Below are 22,882 nucleotides of genomic sequence, written 5' to 3'. Positions count from 1 at the left end.
AGAACCTATTGCAATAAAACGGCAATTTCATACTTTAACCCCTAATACTTAATAATAATAATAAAAATAAAACAAATCAATTTAACGTGAATGCTTTTCCCTTCGACATTTTAGGGACTTTACAAAAATCATAATAAAAAATTGAAACATTTCAGTGAAAATTAATTGTCGATAAATATCAATCACTGTAAATGAACATCACTATATTCGAATGTAGAAATTTGTATGGAGACAAAAAGAAAACATTTATATAATAGTAAAATTAAGACGCAAATAACCGGTGGTATGGTATTCCACTGATTTTTAAATTTTTGTTTTCACTTAAATTTTTACAAGCTATAACGCTACAACCTTTTTTTTTTTTTTTTGGCATTTACACGTTTTACGAGAGATCTTGCGTGTACAACGATCTCCATATCGCTGTGGCGATGTTTGAAGGCGTGTTACCTCGATATGCGCATTTCGGGCATATCGAGGTGACACGCACCACGCCCACATACCAAATCTCCCCTTTTTTTCCTATATATATGGCTACCACCTCTCTAATCTACAACAAATAGAAACCAAAGTAAACAGAAATAGGATACTCACTTTGAGAACATAAGTTTCTTCCGATTTTGGTAGCGGCATGCTGACCAAAATTTCGCATAACGTCATCAATCTGCGAACAAAAATTCCGGGTCAATCTTTTCTTAAAATAAACTCACAAAAGTCATAATTTCCAATAATCGTATCTAAATGCAGGATTTGAAGCAAATTAATTATTTTCTTTAATAATTATTATGATATTCAAAATTTCATTTTCAATTAAAAATTAGGTTACTGAAATTTTGACGAAAAAAATTTAAAAAAAAAAACTTTTTTTGTATATATAAAATAAGTGCGCATTCCACCTCATCTTACCTGATGGAAAGTGATGATGAGGTAGACGATGCAACATGCACACCTAAATAATGGCTATTCACACTTGCCTTGAAAAGGTCCAAGTTTATAGCGTTCGGGGAATAAGTCCACAGGCAGGGAATTCCACTCTCTAGCCCCTCGCCATATAAATATGGAAGCGAAGCGCTTCGTGCGAATCCTGGGAATATCCGCAACACAGGGGTGGGATCCCAGCCCACGTTTAGTCCCCCGATGATGGAAAGGGGAAGGGGAACTAATTTATTGGTGTATTATTTGATAATTACAAAATAGTCAACTTCAAGTTTTATTTAAACCAGAAAGTAATATTTTGTTTTTTAATAGATTAACATTGGACGTGTTTGGATGCGCTACGAAGCGGTATGTCGTGTTCAAATATACATGGTGCGACATATCTAGCGTTAGCGTTTCGTTTTTCCAAATAATTTGCCCTGCTTAAACGTAAATGGAACGAATTATTCTTACACTAACAACACTTTTTCCAAATTGGTAATGTAATGACTACTACCACCGCGGTACTAATCTGTTTTAGGAATTATTTTCTGAACACTATCATCATAAAATGACCTGAGCGACAACACACAAACTTAAATATCTGTACATTTTATAAAATCTCTAAAAAAAGAAATTAATATAATTATAGATACTCATGATCATCTTGCTAAGCGATTAATTAATCTAATTTCTCCTATTAAATTTAATGTCAGGGGAGCTGCTATGTTAGAAATTATTAATTAATAAAAATCATCGCATATCTCAATGAATTTAAACTGCACTTTCTATTGTATTAAATAAAAAGTGTAATAGTGTCACTTATAAAATTGATATATATTTATTAATTTTGTTTTAACGCACACGCAAAATTTGAATCGAACACAGAACCTACTTCAAAGAAGGCAAGCGTTCTTCACAACTGTGCTATTAGGTCCAGGGGGTCGATTTATATGATATTGTACGATTTTTTTTCATTTTTATTCACATTAACCGAATTGAACGTTAAAATGTCATATTCGCAACCGAACTGAAATAACGTCACACCCGTACGATTACCCGAACTTTTCGACCGTCAAAGGACACAAACGTAATTCAGAACACAGTTAACGAATGAAAGTTACCGAACGTCCTATTGTTTACAAAGCAAGAATGTAATATGGAACTTCTTATTATTTTAAATAAAGTCTGGATTTTGTTCAATTTTAATAATTTATTTTAATGCAAGACTAATTCATTCCCATATTTTAGGCCTAAAGTCTTAAAAATGTATATAAAAGGATTTTCAATTTTCTTCTATTTCACCGACTAACTCCGTAAACGCTGTTGGATAACGGATATCGTATCCGAATCCGAGTCGAACGTCTAGCTCGAATGTTCTGAATAGCTCGGAAAGCGCCCTTCGATTCGAGAACGATATCCAATAGAACGATTCGGTGAAAATATCGAAGAGTTCTGAATAGGGATCCAGGTCAGATCCTATCAATACAATGACAATACTTTTGGTGTCTCCCATATCTAACGGGATCTTTCACTTTCTATAATTACCTGTCCTCAGAAATAGTGACTGCAATCTTCTGGAGTTCACCGCAGATTTTGACCTTAGGCAACCTCGGGTCATCAGTGATGAGGCATTTCTGGATATCTATGACGAGACTGGTTGGTTGCAGCATGTGGAGATGAGTGGCCGTGTTCGATGCTATCGCCGTCCTCCAGTCCTCCTTACTGGTCGCTATTACGATCTGGTAGTAGTACATTAAAAATTGTTGCATTTACATTGATTTTCATTGAATATGGCTAAGCAAAAGATTGTCGTAATTTACTCAATTGGATTAAAAAGTTCATGTTCTATGTTGTGATGTATAGATTGAGTATACAACAGAAATAGAGACGGAATAAGGTCCATCCATCCCTGGCAACTCATCAGATAAATGGGCCTTATATCATTATTAAATATCAACTCTCGTTTGAGCTGAAATCATAAATTAGAAAACTGAAATAGTACAGCGCCAACAACTGACCTGTGTGTACGTCTCTATATATTACAAAAATATTCTGTATTTATTGTATGTTCTGTACTTATCTGTATAAATACAGATCCTTCCAGAGGCCATCATTCGCAGTGTAGCGAATGATGGCCTAAACCCTTTCGCAGGCGAGGGTTTAGGCCATCATTCGCTACACTGCCAAAATGCGGGTTCGGGACTACAAACTTTTCCGAGGGTTGTGGACCTTCTTCGACGTGCAGGTTTCATCGCGGTGTTTTCCGAAAAGCTCAAGGTAAATTTCAAATAAATTTCAAATTAAAATTTGCACTTAAATATCACTTGTGTTTGTACAATATGTGTTTTAAATACGTATTCTGTTGCGCCCTCAATTAATTACTATCTCAGTTTTTCCTACCAAAACCGGTTTTTTAAACCGAAGGTCGCCCGGAAGAGATTGCTATATAGCAATAAGGCCGCCTGTTGTACCTGTCTTGTTATTTTTTGTATTATTTTGTATTTGTCCCAGTGTGCAGAATGTTTGTATTGTATTAAACTCCGAGAAACTCACGAAGTGCGAGCGCATAAGAGGCGGTAGATCAAACCATTAGGCAGGCTACCACGATTGTCATGAAAGGAGTTGACCTGTGTTTACCTGCATGTCGGTAAGTTCGAGCGCGATGATGTCGTAGCTATGTCGAAAGATCTCGCGCATGATGGCCTCGTCGTCGTTGCCCTCGCGGTGCAGCTTGTGCACATCCAGCGAGCTGTCGCGCGGCGTCGACCTTACGGAGATCGCGCCCAGCTTCACTACCAGACACGCTTCGTCGCTGAATAAAACATCAAAAGTAAAAATAAATAATGTTTTACGGATGTTATGTATCCAGATTTGCATAACACACATACCTAAAACGTCGGTTCAATGCACTTGCATTCGCGCACCCCGGAACGCGCGCCCCGTGCATTGCAACGTGACCGATGCAAAACTCGTCATTTTAATTATAATTATGAGACACTTTTCGGCCCAACGTTCCTAACATCGGACGTAGACTAAATTTCTTTAGTTAAGATCTTTTTCGTATAAGTACGTTTAGACCTAACGTACCTAACTTCGGACGTTCTTAAAATTATTTAGTTTAAGAAATACCTTTGTGGAAATTTAATATAGTTATTCATCATATTTTCTCGTCTTTACTTCATCTCCACTGCGGCCACCCTATATAATTCGGAAAATAACATAATAATATAACAAAAATAGAATACAATTTCTATTTTTATTATATTATTACATTTTTTTCCATTTTCATTATTGTGAAACAATTTAAATAGGGCACGCCAAAAATGGCTCAACATCTAAGGACCATGGGAGTACATATTCAGTCCCAAAATTTTAGCTTCAAAAGAATCTCCGCGAAAGTGTAACAGAATAAACAATGTAACAAATTTTAATCGACGACAATTTGTTTAAATTTAATCTAAGTTTAATTGTTCTTGTATGAAGCCATGCCATGCATGAAGTAACTGATGGGAGTGGGGTAGATGAAGGAAATTTGTCAGGAATGTAGCAGGTGGTCAGGAGATCCATGGAAGATTCCATGAGTAGGCAGATGCCTACCCCAGTGGTAGACAGGCGCGATAACACATATGTGTGTTTGTAACAAAAGATTCACTTAAGTTTAATGTAAATGTTTGTTTACTGTTTCGATAAAAAAATACCATAAAGTTGACAAGTTCCATGTGCCTGTAATTTCACCAGCACCCTTACCCTTCTAAACCGGAACGCAGTAATGCTAACAATACTGCTTGGCGGCAGAAATAAGTAAGGTGGCAGTACTTCCCTGGACGAATTCTTTCACAAGGAGCTCTACTGCTGCTTAAAATGATTGGTGATTTTTTAAATTTGTATGAAGAATTGAAATTGTACCCTACAAAATTCTTTGAGTACCCTCGAATATCCGTGTCAACATTTGACTACATCTTGAATAAAATACCACCTAAAATCAACAGAGAAGATACAAACTTTCGCAACTTTGCGCCGCGTGAGCGACAAAACTAAACTGGTTTGATACCTCCGCCAACCGCTCATTAGATCGCTTGCTGACTAGGCTCGCACACCTAAAGGGCTCATTCAGAGTGCAGGCGCAGGTGCGGCGGCGGGTGCGGGCACGCGGGTCTTGGCGTCTTCCCTTTCACAGTGCCGAAGTGGCTATGAGCGGGAGATCCATCCGTCGAAATCTCAAACATGCGCTAGACGCTAGACCGAGCACTGTTACACGCACACACACACGCACACGCACACGCACCCGCACCCGCGCCTGCACACGCACACGCACCCGCACCCGCAACCGCGCCTGCCGCCACTCTGAATAAGGCCTAGAATGTTCAAAACTATCGCAAATGAATGATAATAACTAATAACGTACCCCTTATATTTTCCAGATTGGGGAATAATAATGTAGGAGGAGGCAATGTCGACGTCGATATCAATGAATGTGTGCTGATGCACAGCGTACTGCATTCCCAGCGCCGATTTCTCCTTTATCTCTGATAGTTTGTTCTCGGCTTTGGCTTGTAAACTGTAAAAGAAAACAAATTGTCAAGGCGAGATCAGTTTAATAAGAATAGTCTTTACATTAATTTTCTAAATTTTAGATTTGTCATAGATGGCGCTACGGCTAGAAAGTCGTTGAATTCAACCAAATACAAAGATACGACAACAACCACATAGCAAAATTCGTGAGGTCCGCTGGTTCGTTCCATGGCTTAGTTGGCATATCGTCTGGCACGGTTTGCTAAAAGACGTCGGTTCGAATCCGGCCGGATCGAAGGAATTTTTTTAAGTGTTCGATCTTTGTATTAATATCTATAACAAACTAGTGGTGTTATTACACATAAAAAATAATTGAATATCAATTCAATAAAAATCTTAATTTTTATTGTATATGATACGAATAGTTAAAACATACAATTTGAACATCGTCCTCATCATCATCATCATCCTGTAAAGTTGTCAGAATTGAGATAGTACTGGTTGCCAGTTCACAGTCGATATCTCTCCTTTATTTAATGCCGTGTAAACAACATAGACAAGCATCAAAGCGAATAAATAAAAAGTGTCACAAATTGAAACTTCTAATTAACAGAAATTTATTAGCTGGACACTCACGTGGAGAGCGCTGAAGAATCTGAAGGCGGCTTGAACACATTGACAATTTCAATGACCGTTTGTGCGTCGTACACGATTTGCAACGGCTGAGCGGACACCTTTACCTTTTGGTCACATCCTCCCTCTGAAAATAAACCATTACTCAAACTACTACCGAGCTGTTGCCCAAAACGGTTGCTTCTGAACATAGGGGGTCAGAGGCCGTAGCATGGCAGTATGTGTGATAAAAACCTCCCCGCGACATTATTTATTTCAGTTGATCAAACTAAATTTGAAAAATCTTATTTGGTAATGAATCATTGTTATACATTTTGAAGAACAAGAACAACGATATGAAATTTCGTATATAGCTAGGTATCTTTGTCGTTTAATCATCACTGCAAAAACGATGAAGCAAAAAATGTCGGGTTTTTGTGGTTTCTGTTTTTACATTATATTAGTTATTATTTATGTATTTCTAATTACTCTCATGTATTGAACAGTATTAAAAATGTTCTCCTCACCTTTTTCCAATAATTTGTATAATAATAATTTGTTTCTTTTTATTAGTTCTTTACATCTCGTTTGTCGCGCGCAATTTTTACGTTGATAAAAATACTATGCAAAACTGTCAAAATGTTTTAAAATCAACTGTGACCTTGCAGCCATGTTTGGCACTGTGTTAATCTTTAGCAGTCATTAGTCGCAGCGCTTACGATGACATACAAGTGCGACATCACGACTCGAATTCGAGAGCTAAATGTGGATATAATAACTTTATTGAGGTGGCATACTACGGGGGCAGGTCAACATAACTTTTATTTTTAATAGGAAATGAAACTATTTTTCCGAATTGTGTCGCGTATATTTGTATTTTCAAACAAACCAACGTTTCACACCCTTTACAAGTCCCATGGTCACAGTTGAATGACACGATTTAAATCCGGAAAAATAGTTTCATTTCCTATGTGTAACAATCGCGAAAACCAAAGAATTTAATTTTTAAGTTACGCGTTTCGTAAAAGTTAACAGCAACACCAGCTACTGGTGAACGAAGATATGGTGATAAAACTTGTGTGTCGAAGAAAGTTCACAACCACGTTGGAATACGTGGTATTTTTAAAATTAACAATTCATTTATTTCGAGTAACATTGACTCATACAATTTGTTAGCAAACCACTTAACACTAATATTAACATGGTACACAATAGACACTGCGGGAAACATAAATTCACAACAGGCCCTCTATTCTCGTTCACCCTCCGACATTCGTCAGAAACAAACTGTCAAATAAGTAATACTCGACAAATTAAAGATGAATGTTGCGAATAAAGCTTCATACTTTACATTGTCTTTTAATTCGGTCGAGTATTTCTTATTTGACACTAAGTAATTGTTTCGGATGGATGTCAGACGGAAAACAAGAGTGCAGGGCCTGTTGTGAATTTATGTTTAACTGCCTCGGTGGCCGAACGGTTGCCATGCCGCAGAGGTCTCAGGTTCGATTCCCGGGCCGGGAGAAATATTTGTATGGCCTACATTTATTTCTCTCGTGAGTTTGGGTGTAGTTTGTGGTTGTCTATCTGTGTGTCCATGGCACCCGCGACACAGGGTTTCCCTAGTGCGGGGCTATGTCGAGTATGTATGTTTACCGCAGTGTCCATTGTGTACAATTTTCTATAGTCTATTGAGTACCTAAAGGATTAGTTTCAAAGGAGACGTTGAGCAGGTTGACGTCTTGCGAAACCTCCTTGGAGACGACGAGCTCAGGCACAAACTGGCCGTCATCCTGGTGCACGCCCGTTACCGTGAACGAACGCATTTGCACGTCGACCCTGAAAGCACCACAATTAATGTATCGGTTAAATAAATAAATAAAAATAAAAATATTAGACAACATCACGTACATTGCTCTGATTCCAAAGTAGCTAAAGCACTTGCGTTATGTAAATCGGAAACAACGACGGTATCACAAACACCCAGACCTGAGACAATATAGAAAATTTAGTTTTTTACATTGACCCGGCCGGGGATCGAACCCGGGACCTCAGCAATAGCTACACCATGGAAACCGGTGTCCAAGCCCCCCCGACCATGGGGAGGTCTATAAACAACTTTATAACATCAGATAAATAAGTTTATAATACAATCTCAATTTTCATTAAATTACACATAATTATGTTGTTTTAACTTTTTTAATGCCTTTTTTTTTTTTTTTCGTCGTTCTTTTGTTTGACAGATTATGTCACTTGTTGTGACATCTTGACAAGATACGACCAGGAGTCTCTGCGTAACTTTTCGTAGGTCAAGGAACAAATATTAAGAATAAATATTTTATTGAATGTCAGGATATTTTACCACCGTGATATTCAATTACTTTTTGTGAAATTACTACGCTAGTTTTATTATAATTATTAATACAAAGATCGAACAGTCTGAAAAAATTCCTTTCACGGTTTGCTAGAAGACGTCGGTTCGAAACCAGCCGGATCGAAAGGATTTTTTCTGAGTGTCCATGTTTGTATTAATAATTATAACTAGTGCAGTAATTTCCCAAAAAATATCACGGTTGAGAAACATCCTGACATTCAATAAAACATTTAATCTTAATATTAGGCCCTTGACCATTAACCTTGGCGTACGATAAGTTAAGCAGTGACTCCTGGTCGTGGTTTTTTTTAATTAGACTAATCTAGTAATAATTATAACAAAATATTAAGATTGCTAATAAAAATGCCTTAAATGATTTATGAGCATTAATTCAAACTTAACATTGAACATAGTGTATGTTATTCCTCAAAACAACAATAAGCGACACGCCTGTCCATAGCAGTTGTAGTGCCAATCAGAGCTTTGAACCACAAAGATTTGAGACATAAGCTGACAAGTCCCATGTGCCTGTAATTTCACTAGCACCCTTGAAAAATAAATGATTTTTCTTCCGTCTAACGAATGAAAAAGATTTTCACAATCGACAAGGGCTTAATTAAACTGAAACGACTTTGTTTATTTACAAAGAAAGACTCATGATAACACATAAGTAAAGTGAAACAATATATACCATACATACATATACTTCACGCCTTTTCCCCAATAATAAACAACAATATATCGACAAAAATTGTGAAATTTTTAGATATATCAATTTAATAATGCAAAGTACTAAATCAGCACCCATTGAACTTGTAAAACTTGAAATCTACGCTCTCAAAGTGGTTACGATCATTGATTATGAGGATACAGAACGTCTTTTAGAAGCATTTGGCCAGACCGGCAAAATGATAGTGACGGAGTGAAGATATTGTGTTTTCCATCCGTTACTCTCATCTCTGGACTGTATTCGCACTTTCCATCAGGCGCGGTGCAGTCATTTTGCGGAGTCACAATAAAAAAAAAAAGTGCTAGAATAATTCTACATCAAAAATAAACACGAAATCCCTCACAAATTACTTACACATTATTACTTAAAAGGGATTCTCGAGGCACAACATTTTAAAGATTGTGTCTTAAAATAAAACATTTTTGACCGATTTTTTTGATTTTTGATTATTGATATTTTTAATAATACCTGTCAGGTGAATCAAGGCTTAAAGTAATGCTGATATGTCAATAATAGTACCGTCGCACGATGATCACTAACTAATCCCAATTTGACAAACTATATCTATAATCGTAAACTGCGAATTCTGCTTTGATAACCAAGTTTTCTATACCAAAATAAAGCTAGGTTACTTTAAAATATGTATAACAATAAAGAAATTAAATAGGATAATAAATATTGAAAATATAATACCTAATAGCGTTGGCACTAGGGCGCTGCTTCATAGACAGTTCGACAATATCGACACTCGCTTGAAGTACCTCACAATAAGGCGATTCTGTGATCGACAAAACCAGTCGATCAAGTTTGAAATGAGTCTCCACCGCTATGTATTCGGTGGGCAAAAATAATGGTGCACTGTTCTCCTGGTAATCTATGGCACGGAACAGCTTCGCTTTCTCCTCTGGTGTCATGGCTTTCTCGAATTGTTTTACTGTAACGAAATATTTTAAAAGTAAGACCACAGATAATAACATTGTACTCTGCCTTCGGAACGAAAAAAGGCACAACTGCTGTGTAAAGTACGCATAGTGGTGCCTTATTTCGTTACGAGGGCAGTACTGTTCTACACAAGTTTACAAAAAAAATCGTTTTCATAACTGAGTGAGAGATGTTCGACTTATGACAGATATAACAATATCGCATCTACGGTGAAATACAGGCTTCACATCACATCATTCATTTCTTAAACTGCCTCCGTGGCCCAAAGGTTACCATGCCGGACTGCCACGCAGAGGTCTGAGGTTCGATTCCCGGGCCGGGAGAAATATTTGTATGGCCTACATTTATTTCTCTCGTGAGTTTGGGTGTAATTTGCGGTTGTCTAAATGTGTGTCCACGGCGGGGTTATGTTGAGTGTGTGCGTTATTATTATTCAATTTTCCATAAAGGACGAAATGCTTACTGAAATAATATAACATTTAAGAACTCCGTAGCCCTAAAAACAAAAATAAAACTTAACCCGTTTTACTGTAATATTTCGCAAATTTAAGTTAAGACACTGTTCCACCGGTGGTGCGATATAACAGTCAGAGTAATTCACATAAACAAAACAATATTTGAGCTGAATGCGCATTTTCAATACTGTACACGCCCTTTTCATTTTCGTATCCTTGGAACCTACACTTCTACCTATCGGACCGCGTCTATGGCGACGCTAATGTCATGGACATGGACATCGATATCACCGACTCTGATAACAGAAGCCTTAATGGTTAAGGATAAAAAAACCAATACGAGACATTATCAAAGAAGAGCTAGACACAGTTCAAAATATCGTAACAATGTAATTTCACCTTTAAAGAATTTACAATTTAAAGAATTTATAGAATATAATTTTGCTGGTGAAATTACAAGCACATGGGACTTGTCAACTTATGTTCCTATAGTGACGGGCGCAGTGGTAGTGCCCCTCAAATCTTTGCAATTTAAAGCTCCGAGTGGCACTGTAACTGTTATGGACAGGCGTGTAGCTTACCGTCAGGCGCACGACTTGTTTGTCCCGTCACTTGATGTTATTATAAAAAAGAAAAAGCTCTATTGGGTAACAGTGAGTGGTTTAGAAAGCCGTAGTAACCTAACGATTTGACCTACCGCCTCTCAAGCAGAGGTTGTTGATTGGAAGCCGGGCTCGCACAATATTTGCGAAAAATAATTTTTGAAATTTCATGGTAAATTTCAAGCTCTTCGGTGAAAGAAAACATAGTGATGCACGTCGAAGAAGGTTCACAACTCTCGAAAAACGTGTGTAAGTCCCCAACCCGCATTGAGCCAGCGCGGACTATGGCCTAAACCCTCGCTGGCGAGGAGACCCGTACCCAGTAGTGGTACGTATAAATAGGTTGATGATGAAGTGAAGACGAGAAATCGATAACAAGATTTACAAAACCTGTACAGACGACAATGTGCGAACAGTCTCAATTGCGGAGATTTCGTTACTTAATGATTGTGTTTGTGCAAAATTATTATCGAATAATTACCGGGCCATTTTTTACGGTTGAAAACATTTTTATCCGGTAGTCTTTTCCATAATTTGGAGAATGTAGCTAGGTATGACGCTGGGAGAGAAAGGGTAGAAGGTGGACCTATGAACCAATAAGGGTCTTTCTGTATTGCCAACAAGAGCTCCTACCATTTGGTATATTATTTTCAGAAAGGGACCTCCCCGCACGACGTGCTACTTCCTACACGTCTGGTGCAACCTGGGCAAAAACAAACTTACTCCAATTAGCAAATGACGATGGCAAACATTATTAGTGGGAACTAACCTATTATGTGCAAAGGCAGCGGACAGAGACTATAGGTATATGTTTAATACATATTGAAGTACGTCATTCACGCCACCTTCGAGCACTTATACTTAATACTTCTTCTTGTCGAGTCAATGACAAAAACCAAATAACCAGTGTTAGATTACTTTAGCCCAGTAAGCAGCCATCTCCATGCCCCTATCCTAGCCTTTAGCAGATCTTCGCGGGTGCAGCTGGTCGGACATAGTGGGCATTTTGAGTCGAGTTAATATAACCCTATTTCACCATGTTGACCAATTATATATCTATATTTCGAGACCAAAGAAAACAGTCCAGTAAAGATCCCAAAATTAATTAAAATTTCAAAAACGTTTTCAACGATTTGTTACTACTACATAGAAATAAAAAAATCGAATCACACGTGCACCGTACGTTCATGGCCCTAGGGCGCGTCAGGCGCGCGTTTCAGTGTGGCAGATGAACTCTGCCACACTGAAACGCGCACAAACTCGTAAATTACAAAAATTCCCGCGCCCGGAACGCTTCCGTGGCCGCCTCTGTGTGGCCAGAGCATATTTTTTTAAATTTATTCATTTGCATTCAGGTAACAAAGACCCATAAATACATAACATATAGCCTAACATACATACTAATAATACAATAAAAACACTTCTGACTAATTATTATTTACACGTATTGACTGCGACGTGTGACGCAACATGGGTATCCGATAGCCGGTCACGGAAACGTCGGTACATGACCCCCTTCGGCCAAAACTCATTATCATAATGCAAGAGTTTCATTTAAAAAGCGGACACTTAAATTTTTCACCACGAATAAGATATAATTGCAAGCATACTGTTTAACTGAGTCGGTTCCTGAGGTAGCTGCGCGTTACAGGCCTACGGCTTAACTGAGTAGGTTTCTGAAGTGGATGCGGTGTGCGGGAGGAGTGACAGTTTATGTATCAATTATGTCGCGTTGCACACGGGAAAATTTCAATAAGATTTTTCTGACAAAAGACAGAAAGAAAAAGTGCCTTCCAAATCAGACAATTGTTGTTACGTTAAACGATAATAAAAAAAACTATTTCATTGATAACTGCAATGAATAGACAGCCATTTGGCATTTTTTTCAATCAACTTGTTATTGAATAAAATCCTGTGTGCAGCACCACATAACTGTTACGTAAACTGTCAGTCCTCCCGCACCCCGCATCCACTTCAGAAACCTACTCAGTTAAACCGTAGGCCTGTAATGAAATATAATAAACAAACAAAAGTTTTAGACAATCAAGAAGCAATTAATAGATTCAGGCGTTACTTTGCGGTAGTCCATGTTAATAAAAATGGAATAAATTAATTTGTTATTACGGGTATTTTCGAGTTTCAACAATAGTAACACCGTTACCCTACCCTATCCCCAGGGCATACATCCTCAGAAAGCCTCGTGGAGAGGCGAAACACTTTGGTGGTGGTGTTTGTGACTGTAGTTGCGCTTGTGTTATTTATTTCATTAATTTTATGCGGAGGGAGGGTGGGAAAATTAACTGCATGAAAAGATATTCAACACAAGCGCAGCTCTTTTGCACGAATTAACCTTCACTGGGTAGCGTTGTAGCAAATTAATTTATTTCCATTTTTATTAACCAGGAAACAGTCACGTGTGGAATATTATGTTGTGTTTAGTTAAAGTAACAGAGCATGTACTCACTAATATCATTCTCGTTAGTGCCAGATTCATCCTTGGAGCTGCTACCGTACCACCATCCGCTGAACCATCCGCGGGCTTTACGCGCTTCTTCGTCTTCCTTGCCTTGTCTTTCAACCTTAAATGATAAACATACCAGATGATCATAGCAATCAATACATATGACTCACTGCTGGGCACCTATAAGTTTATGGCCAAGCTGTCAAATTTGAGCTCTGATAAATTAGTTAGAAAGCGTTGACAAAGGTCGCTTCAGGGTGTCTTTTTTGAAAATGAAGTAAAACGACATCTATAGGGTTGTCAGTTTTCTTCAAATTTTAAATAGTCATGTAGTTGTTGTCGACAGTTTTATCGGTAGATCGTGAAAGTATGTAAAATTTTGTGAAAAATTTCTGAATCGTGAAAGTTAGGACGTTCAAATGTTTACTAATTGCGTTATTATATTCTTTATTATTTTGACACTTAGTTTGGAGTTTTACTCTGTTCTATTGCTAGGGTAGGACCAGCAAAGCGCGGTTGTTTATTTCTTATCTTATTAATTTTATTTTTTACAGTTTAGGAAAATTGACAGATTAATAACAATTACACTTACACTTAAAAATTTAGCAAACAACATTAAGGGCCTTAACAAAAATAAAGAGAAATCAATAAAAAAACACAATTTCACAAAAACTACATACTGAGAAATTAAACAAATTTAAACAAGAAAAATACTAAAGAAAATTTGGGTACCATCACACAAAAGTAGGATATCATCGCCAGTCACGTGATGTGTCAAAGTATTATTTGATCATTTCCCGCCTGTCAGTGTCTATGTTTGTACAGACCAAATCACACGACTTGCTCGTCTTGTCACTTGATATTATTTAAAAAAAATCATAGTGATCTAATACTGTATTATTAAAAAGTCAAAATATTAAAATATGAATGGTACCTTACCTCCATTTCAATCTGCTGCCTAATAACAACCAGATTGAAAATATCAATAGTCTTCTCGCAGTCCTCTAAAAGCTTCAGTTGTTCCTGGGTAAGTTTCCCTTTGTTACTAGTGAGTTTGGCACGGTACACCGCCGCATACGCTCTGCAAAGGTTCCTGTGCTGTTTCATATGACTCCACAGCCAGTTTCTTCGGCGACGTCGGATTTCTTCCTCTAATATACATGTGTAGGCGAAATGCCACCATTGTTTGTAGTTTCCTTTGTACTTGAAAACGTGTGGTCGGTATTTTCTGTAAGACAAAAACAAACAAATAAAAGTGAGACAGGTTAGTTTATAACAGACGGCATGTTGCGAAACAACCAATGAGAAACGTCTTGAATTATTTAAATATAGATGAAATATTCATTGCACTTTAATATCAATGATAATTGGTAACACTGAGAAGTAATTCAAGAATATTAGAATAAGCTAATGTATAACCAGCGGCATTATTGTTAAGTAGCAAATTTGTCCAAGCAACCTAAGGATAGAAAATTACCCACAAATATACGCGATTTAAATATCGCGAATAATCGAACCCTGCAGTAAATTATTACGAAACGCATCCGAAAAATGGGAAGCAACGTCTTTGTTTGTATGTTTTTTTTTCGCTAACAATACCATAAATATATTAAACGGTATGTTCCATCTAAAAGTCAAGTTTGATGAAGTCATAGCTCATGATAGTACAGGCAATTAGAATGCCAAACAAACCTGTAAGGAGCGCCTTTGCTCATTCTGTCCATTGAGTCAGCCAATAGCATCATGTCTCGATATTGTAGCTTAGTCAAACTTACAGAGAGCTGATCCATGTGCAAAGTGAGAATTACTTTCGGTATACTGAACTTGGGAACGTCCAGTTCTGGTTTCGGATTCAGTTTTAGCTTCGCTGTTGCATTTATAGGACCTAAAGCTGCAATTATAGGTTGTTAATAAATATACTTAAGTATTGAAATATAAACACCATATTACGAAAAAAAACATCGAGTAAACATTATTGATACTTTGGGAAAGAAAGGGGCCAGTACTACGCTATAATATTGACGCCTAAGATAAGTTAAGCATGAAAAATGTTTATAGGCAAGGATACAAGCTAGACGAGGCTGTGTATCTCTTACGTTGTTGTTAAGTTGTTAAAAGACTAAATCGACTGAATATTCGTTCAACACTAATTTAATTGCCTGTACATGCGCCCAGTTAAACAAACGGCCGTGGAAAGTAGAGCGCAAATTAAGCTAAAGTACGGAGGTAAAGGTGAGTTCTTGATGTGGTTAGGTTAGGTTATGCTACTGAACTTCACAGTTGAGTGGATGCTGTGCTGGCCTCCATGGCCCCTGTGTAGCGGACTCGGGGGAGCTCGTTGCCCAGCATAAAGGAGCCCGGGATGGAAGGCTCGTCTGTTGTTCGGCGAGCCTACATTCGGATTGGGGGGAACGATGTGCGTTCCTTCTAGGAAGGGGTTGCACAGTTCACGATCGGCCACTGGTGGGGGCGCGAATGAGTGCAATAGCCTCCTACACACCTCGAGGTTATGCTCCTTCTGCCCGTAAACTTATAATTTGGTCATTCGCCCAAAAAAGCATATAAACTAAAAAGTTTATAAATTGATTGTTTTTCTCGTCTCGGAAAACAATCAATTTATACACTCGTGTTATAAACTTTGTACTTTGGTACTTTTCTTATAATATCAAGTGACGGGACGAATATTTACTCCCTCTCTTCCCCGAAGTATCGATATTAACAATCATATTAAGATTACGTATTTAAAAATTAAAGCCATAAAAATGCGACTCCAAATATTAGTAATAATGAAAGGCTAAGAAATAATTTATCAAAATAAAGCAAATTTTGTCTGTTTTTAAAACACACAAAGTGTCACAAATTACAGCGTTTTTCAACTACCTTGTTGTTAAAATTCATGCGTAGTAATGATTGTAATGAAGCAGCTGAACTGAATACTAAGTACTCTTCTTCTGCATCAAGTGGGTTCGAAGTAGTGAAGCAACTGCTTACATGATCCGTGATTTAGAAATACACTTACTGTAAGCATAGTCTGGAGGCACGAACGACTTGGTCGCGATTTCTGTCTGAAGCCTCTTCTGAATGGATGGCGCATCGCCTTTCGAATAAAGCTCTCTGCCTGAATTCCAGTAAACCGCTAGACCTTCTAAGTTTAATATCTGCAAATTGTCAAAAAAGTACTTTTAAAAAACTATATTCTCATTATTAATACAAAAATCGAACACTTAAAAAAAATCCTTGGAATTGGCTGAATTCCAACCAGCGTCTTCCAGCAAACCGTGCCATTCGCTATACCAACTAGGCCATGGTACGAATTAACGGACCTTACGAATTTTTCTCTGAACTCTTGAAGTCTATTACTTCAATTAATTAATTAATTAATTAATAATTACAACAAAATCAATAAACTTAATTACAACTATATTCTCATTTTCTATAAATTCTGGTTCGACACTCTTTCGACGATAAGTAAAAACATAGGTAGTCAAGCAACATTTCCAACGGCAAATAATTAAGAATGAACAGGAATATTCACGATTTTTTTTATAGAATATTATAGTACATAAAAATGAATTTCCTTCCCAAACAATAGTGTTCGTCTTTATGTTCCGACTTCATAGTATAACCGATAAATAGTAGGTACCTACATTATTGCAGAGGCCGGGAAATAAGGCATTGCTGGACGAATATGAGTTGCAAGGCCGAGAGCACCAGCTCGCTTTTCTCAAACAATGTGAGAAAACAATAACAGACACAAAATGACGATGTAGAATAGAAAACTTAAAAAAAAAATAATTTAAATTAAAAGTAATATTTGTACTAAAAAGTAGTTAACATTAGTAGGTATTTTTAATTCTCGCAAGGACGAACATTGAGCAGTCGGCTGAATGAATTTTTCTTTTGCCTGACCAATGGACAGTAATGGATTTTCATACTTACTTTACCGTGTTCGTTTTTTGAAAGTAATGCAAAAATTTCCGAGCATGTTTGAGTAAATTGTAATATATGACTATAATCTGTTTTTATTTATATAATTACTGATGAAAATATACTAGCCGTTTAAATTTGTTTCATGAGCTGTCTTACACATTTGAATACCTATCGCCGCCTTAGGGAACTGTATAAAGAAAATATAAAGGTTGTGCTATCTCACCTTGAAGATCTTAGTAACAGCGTCCTGAATAACAGTTTGTTTCCAATTTTCGTCCGTAGTATGGACAGAGAGGTTGTGGAGGGTGATACCAAATGAGAACGGCGATTTAGGATTCGTGACACTGTCTTCGTAACGTATGTGAATGTCTGTGATCTTCAGTTGCACATTTTTGATTATTTGTGTAACTAATTTCTCCACGAATGTCTCGTCCAATTTTAATTCTGCATCAAATTTTTTTATGAGTATAAAGCCATTTCCGGAAAGCTTACCGAGCGCTTATATTTCAATGTGCGCTCCTAATTGGCGTGGTTATGACAGGAGCGGGAAGTGATCGTTTCGGTTTACGGTATACCGCACCAATTAGGCAACGCACACTGAAATATAAGCGCTCGGTAAGCTTTCGGTACCGATACCGCACCGACAAATCAGGAAACGGTCTTGGATTCAATTTTTATAAACAAACTTCAAAGGAAAATTCCATCAATATTAAAAACTATTCTGCGCTCCTTATCATTATAGGAGGGCAGTTTTGCTAAAAGCTATATTTAAAGGAAACGACAATGTGTATTAAGTACATTGTGTATTAAGGCCGACAATAAGGAGTTACGAACGAAACTATTAGAAGCCCGAAGTCGAAGACTGAGTGCTTTCGGAGTCGAGGTCCGTAATTGCCGTACTGACCGTGAAACACACAATGTTATTCATCACATTTGCAAGTCATTAGTATGATTGCATGCAGGCTAACTTGACTGTAATGCTCTCCTCACCTTTCCTTCCACATTCGCTCTATAAATTTTTGCCGTTAATTCACTGACGTCTATCCTTTCCATATATTAACAAACTATCGACGCATTCCTTTTTATACCCTAATCACCCTACATCATCTATGATACTACAACATTATTTCATTTTACAGAATATTATTGAAGAAGGCATCCTTTGTAGGTTTTGTAGTGAATAAGTAAAAAAAACAACTGATGGTTGCGGTCTGATAAGACGCATTATGGAATATTAAGATCTCATGCACTCTAACAATAACAATAAAAAAAACCTTTCAATATATCTTACAGAAAGACAGCTGTAATAATTTGGATGCTACACGAAAATACTTGCGATGCGAAAAAATAGCTGTTCCGTGCAAAATATTCATACGCACAACATGACCACTAGCGTGGTACAGCTGTTCCAGAAAACTATTTGGATTATTCGCAATTCAGGATTCGACGTGTAAACAACTCACAAGGTACATTTAACTGTGATCAGACAGAAATAAGAGTACCTTTCTCTTTCTCCTTTTTCTTGGCTTCTTCGACCCTAGCAAGTTCGCTTTGCTTAGCAAAGAATGCAGCCTTCTCCTCCTTCTCAGGGTCATATACCACTTCGGCGTTGGGGTTTAATACGAGAAACAGACGTTCAATCGTCGCCTCCACTGACGCCCCGTATAGATTCTTCCATGGTATTTTCAGCACCAGTTTCCCTGTAACATTTATATAATACAATAAATAAATGTATAAATTTACTTTTTTTGTTAAGTGACTTGTGTTTATTTCCCTTCGGAAAGATGTTGTAGGCTTCGAATGTGTCATCACAGTTTTTTTAGCATTACAGAAAGAAAAATTGAAAGAGATAATCTGGATGCAGTATGTATTTCTTTCCGTATATACCAAATAAATCCTTCTGCACATGAAGCCACCCAGATTGTATTTATCACAGTACACTATTATACCAAACTAATGGTGTGTTAAAATGTAGATCGTTTTACAAACAACGTTTACCACAAGTGGTTATGTAAACGACATATAAATGTACTACAATAGTGTTCTTTTTAAATTGTTTTTATAAAGTTAACTAATAACGGCGGTTAAGGGACCATGATGTTTTGCACGAGACGGACTTCGTTGTACCGTGTTTTATAGTGTTTTATTATGAAAAGCAATCTAGTAAATATCCGCATATCATTAAGCGACGGTTATGGCTATATATTACAGGTTAAAAGACAAGTAGTGTAACTCCCGTCAGTTCAGCGCGATTCTGCCTACACGTCGCTCGTAACGTAGGGTTGTCACATTATTATTTGAGTAGTACCTATTGTTGCAGTTATATACAAATATAGGGTTACAAATATAATTTTAAAAACCGAAGTTATTCATCACAGTATTCACGCGCTATTTTGATATACTTTTTGTCAGATGCAGTACTTACGTACTTATTGATATTTTTACACTTGCATCGCAGATTAGTATCTCGATTATGGAAAAGAATATAAAATAGAAATTAAATGCGAGTTTGTATATACATGACGATACAATTACACAACTACACAAGGAAATATACACTTATTTTATAATAGACTAACAATGTTGTATTCCTTGTGAGAGACTAGAGACCGTACTAGGCAAACAAACCTGTATAATATACAAACTTGACACATATTAGTACATTGTGTACCTATTAAGGGTGGTAAATAAAGAATTACGATCGAGACCCTATTAGAAGCCCGAAGTCGAAGACTGAAGGTTTTCGGAATCGAGGATCATTATTTCCGTACCGCCCGTGATACATACAAAGTTTTTCATCACATTTGCGAGTATGATAGCATGCAGACTAACTTGACTATAATGATCCAAATAGAACCCTCGGGCTTCTTTTCTTCTCATTACATCCATAGTCGTGTAGTCAAGTTCGCCTGCACAATCAAACTATACACTATATATATATATAACTATACACTATAAACTATATATATATAACACCGAGCGGACGCTTCAATTCTATAATAAAAGGCGCGTATGACCCGCGCTGTGCAACGCGAGTGCACCGCGAAATTTTACGAATGTGTGTGGCCGGCGACACACGGCGGGCTTGCACGCATAGAGTTACACTACTTGTCTTGTTATACTACATTCCAACTAGCAATCCTCAGTCTTACTTCCCTTCTTCTTCTTACGTTGTACCCGTCCCTGATGCAACAACCCTAGTCCACTTCCCACATACCCCGGGTGCTGCGTCTGCGCGTCGCGTGGGGGGTAATCATGGTCACTATTATCCTTCCTTCCTTATTGTCTTGTTATACTAAAGTATATATTTAGGATTCGTAATATCGATATCGTAAAAAATATTTACAATTTTGAGATAGGGGAAGACTGATAATAACCTATTTATGCCGCCAAATGTAAGTAATAATAATAATAATAATGATAACGCACACACTCAACATAGCCCCGCAATAAACCCTGAGTCGCGGATTAGATGGACACACACATAGACAACCACAAATTACACCCAAACTCACGAGAGAAATAAATGTGCGCCATACAAATATTTCTCCCGGCCTGGGAATCGAACCTGGGACCTCTGCGTGGCAGTCCGGCATGGTAACCGGCCGGCCACAGAGGCAGTTAAAGGCAAGTAAAGGTGCTGGTGAAACTACAAGCACATGGGACTTGTCAATTTTATGTCTCATGGTGACGGACGCAGTGGAAATGCCCCTTAGATCTTTGCGATATAAAGCTCGAAGTAACACTGCAGCTGTTATGAGTGGGCGTGTAGCTCATAAAATTATGAGCATTTTCTAGGCACAAGTTTGGCGGTCTCGGTAGTTCAGCGGTTAGCAATGTAGACACTAGATAAGGATCCTGAATGCGAAATCGACCGCTGTAGCACCAATTTTCAAAACATTTTTCTAGGTTGATTCTGGATCGTCTAGGTTATTATATATATAGTACAGGGAATTCCCCAGTCTGAGATCAGAAAAGTCTAAATAATTGTTTATGTATATATAAACCGTAATATAATATGGCTTCCGTAGCTAAGAGTATTAAGAAAGCCATAAAACACGTCGTAACCATCGCTTCGTAAACTTCCACTACAATAAAACGAAATAACATTTTCAACGATATGGTTAATACAATGTTAACTCGCCTATCAACCTAATAACACGAAATTTAAAAGTAAAGGCTACATGAAAGCCTATGTAATATTTCTCTTCAGATTTACGACCTTATTTATCGAGTTTTTTAACAGGGACCGGGTATAATTGAATCGAGACAAAAAGACATTATTTGCAATTAGATTATATTTGTATTTTTTAAGGCTTACTCTTCGGTATATTATGTATGCAATAGGTACCATATCATTCAAACTACCACCTTGGCTTCGTATGATAGTGTGAATACGAAAGGTCCAATTTTCCATCAACTTTTTGACTTCATGGCACCTCTGTCTCATTGATGACGCGTGTTATGTTAATCCTTAGGTGTTCGATAGTGTATGGCTCGTGCGCACGCACTACTACTACTACGCACTACCTCACCTTCACATAGCCCCACAAAAAACATTAAGATACGTTAAATCATGATCTTGGGGTAATGTTTTGTCCCTGAACATTCAAATCAAAATTGCTCTATGGATTAGTAATACTAATTAGTAATGAATGATCATTCGGATCATTCGAATACGAAAATTAGTAGGTTACTAATTTGTCATTCGAATTACTAACGAGTCGAATATCCAAATCATTCGCAATCGCGCATCGCTAGTTTGGTGACTCATCTGTCAATGCGCCAATAGACAATCTAACATGGCTGCCACCAGCTGTCAAAAATACCGTGTCCCTATTGAAAAAACCCTATATATTCAAGTTAAAAAAATCATATACCTATGATAGACTCATTAACTTAAAAATTATTTTCATAGGAGCTTGCGCCATAGAGATTCGAACCATCGATGTCTCTACTGAGAAACAACTGTTCTTCTACTCTGGGCAGCGGTGTATGTACTACGGTCGCTCTTGTAAACTAGGACTCATCAGAAGGATCACTGGTTAACGCGTAATCGGCTTGAGCCGGTCAGAAGAGGCTCAATAAGAGCTATAACGACATTGAGCATCGACATAAATTATTTTTGAGTGTATGTATGTGGTATCGTAGATTTTGAAGCGCGTGAGGTAGATGCGGAGAGAGATATAAATTCAATGCACGATATTTAAACATAATGCCTTTCAGAAATAAAATATGCTCTTACTGTAAAAAACTTTTAGGAATTCATTAAATTTTTATTGAATTGATATTCAATTATTATTTGTGAAATTACTCCACTAGTTTGTTATAATTATTAATACAAAGATC

At 37.3% G+C, this 22,882-nt stretch overlaps 1 protein-coding gene across 1 annotated transcript in view; it reads right to left on the bottom strand.

The window, feature by feature from the left end:
* The window catches only part of LOC113231848 (vacuolar protein sorting-associated protein 13), a 117,422-nt gene that overhangs the window by 73,981 nt on the left and 20,559 nt on the right, over positions 1-22,882 (bottom strand). The window contains exons 3-15 of the mRNA XM_026466384.1: positions 19,036-19,233; positions 17,757-17,977; positions 16,623-16,761; positions 15,296-15,494; positions 14,543-14,831; positions 13,607-13,721; positions 9,837-10,077; positions 7,739-7,878; positions 6,064-6,187; positions 5,321-5,473; positions 3,553-3,727; positions 2,461-2,654; positions 592-661 (exon numbers count right to left, since the gene is read on the bottom strand). Coding sequence (XP_026322169.1) covers positions 592-661; positions 2,461-2,654; positions 3,553-3,727; positions 5,321-5,473; positions 6,064-6,187; positions 7,739-7,878; positions 9,837-10,077; positions 13,607-13,721; positions 14,543-14,831; positions 15,296-15,494; positions 16,623-16,761; positions 17,757-17,977; positions 19,036-19,233 — 2,258 coding nt within the window. The remainder of the gene's footprint in view (positions 1-591; positions 662-2,460; positions 2,655-3,552; positions 3,728-5,320; positions 5,474-6,063; positions 6,188-7,738; positions 7,879-9,836; positions 10,078-13,606; positions 13,722-14,542; positions 14,832-15,295; positions 15,495-16,622; positions 16,762-17,756; positions 17,978-19,035; positions 19,234-22,882) is intronic.

Source organism: Hyposmocoma kahamanoa, unplaced genomic scaffold (assembly GCF_003589595.1).
Source record: "Hyposmocoma kahamanoa isolate Upper Pololo Valley unplaced genomic scaffold, ASM358959v1 66, whole genome shotgun sequence".
Classification (NCBI taxonomy): Eukaryota; Metazoa; Arthropoda; class Insecta; order Lepidoptera; family Cosmopterigidae; genus Hyposmocoma; species Hyposmocoma kahamanoa.
This window is presented reverse-complemented; position numbering and strand designations above follow the sequence as displayed.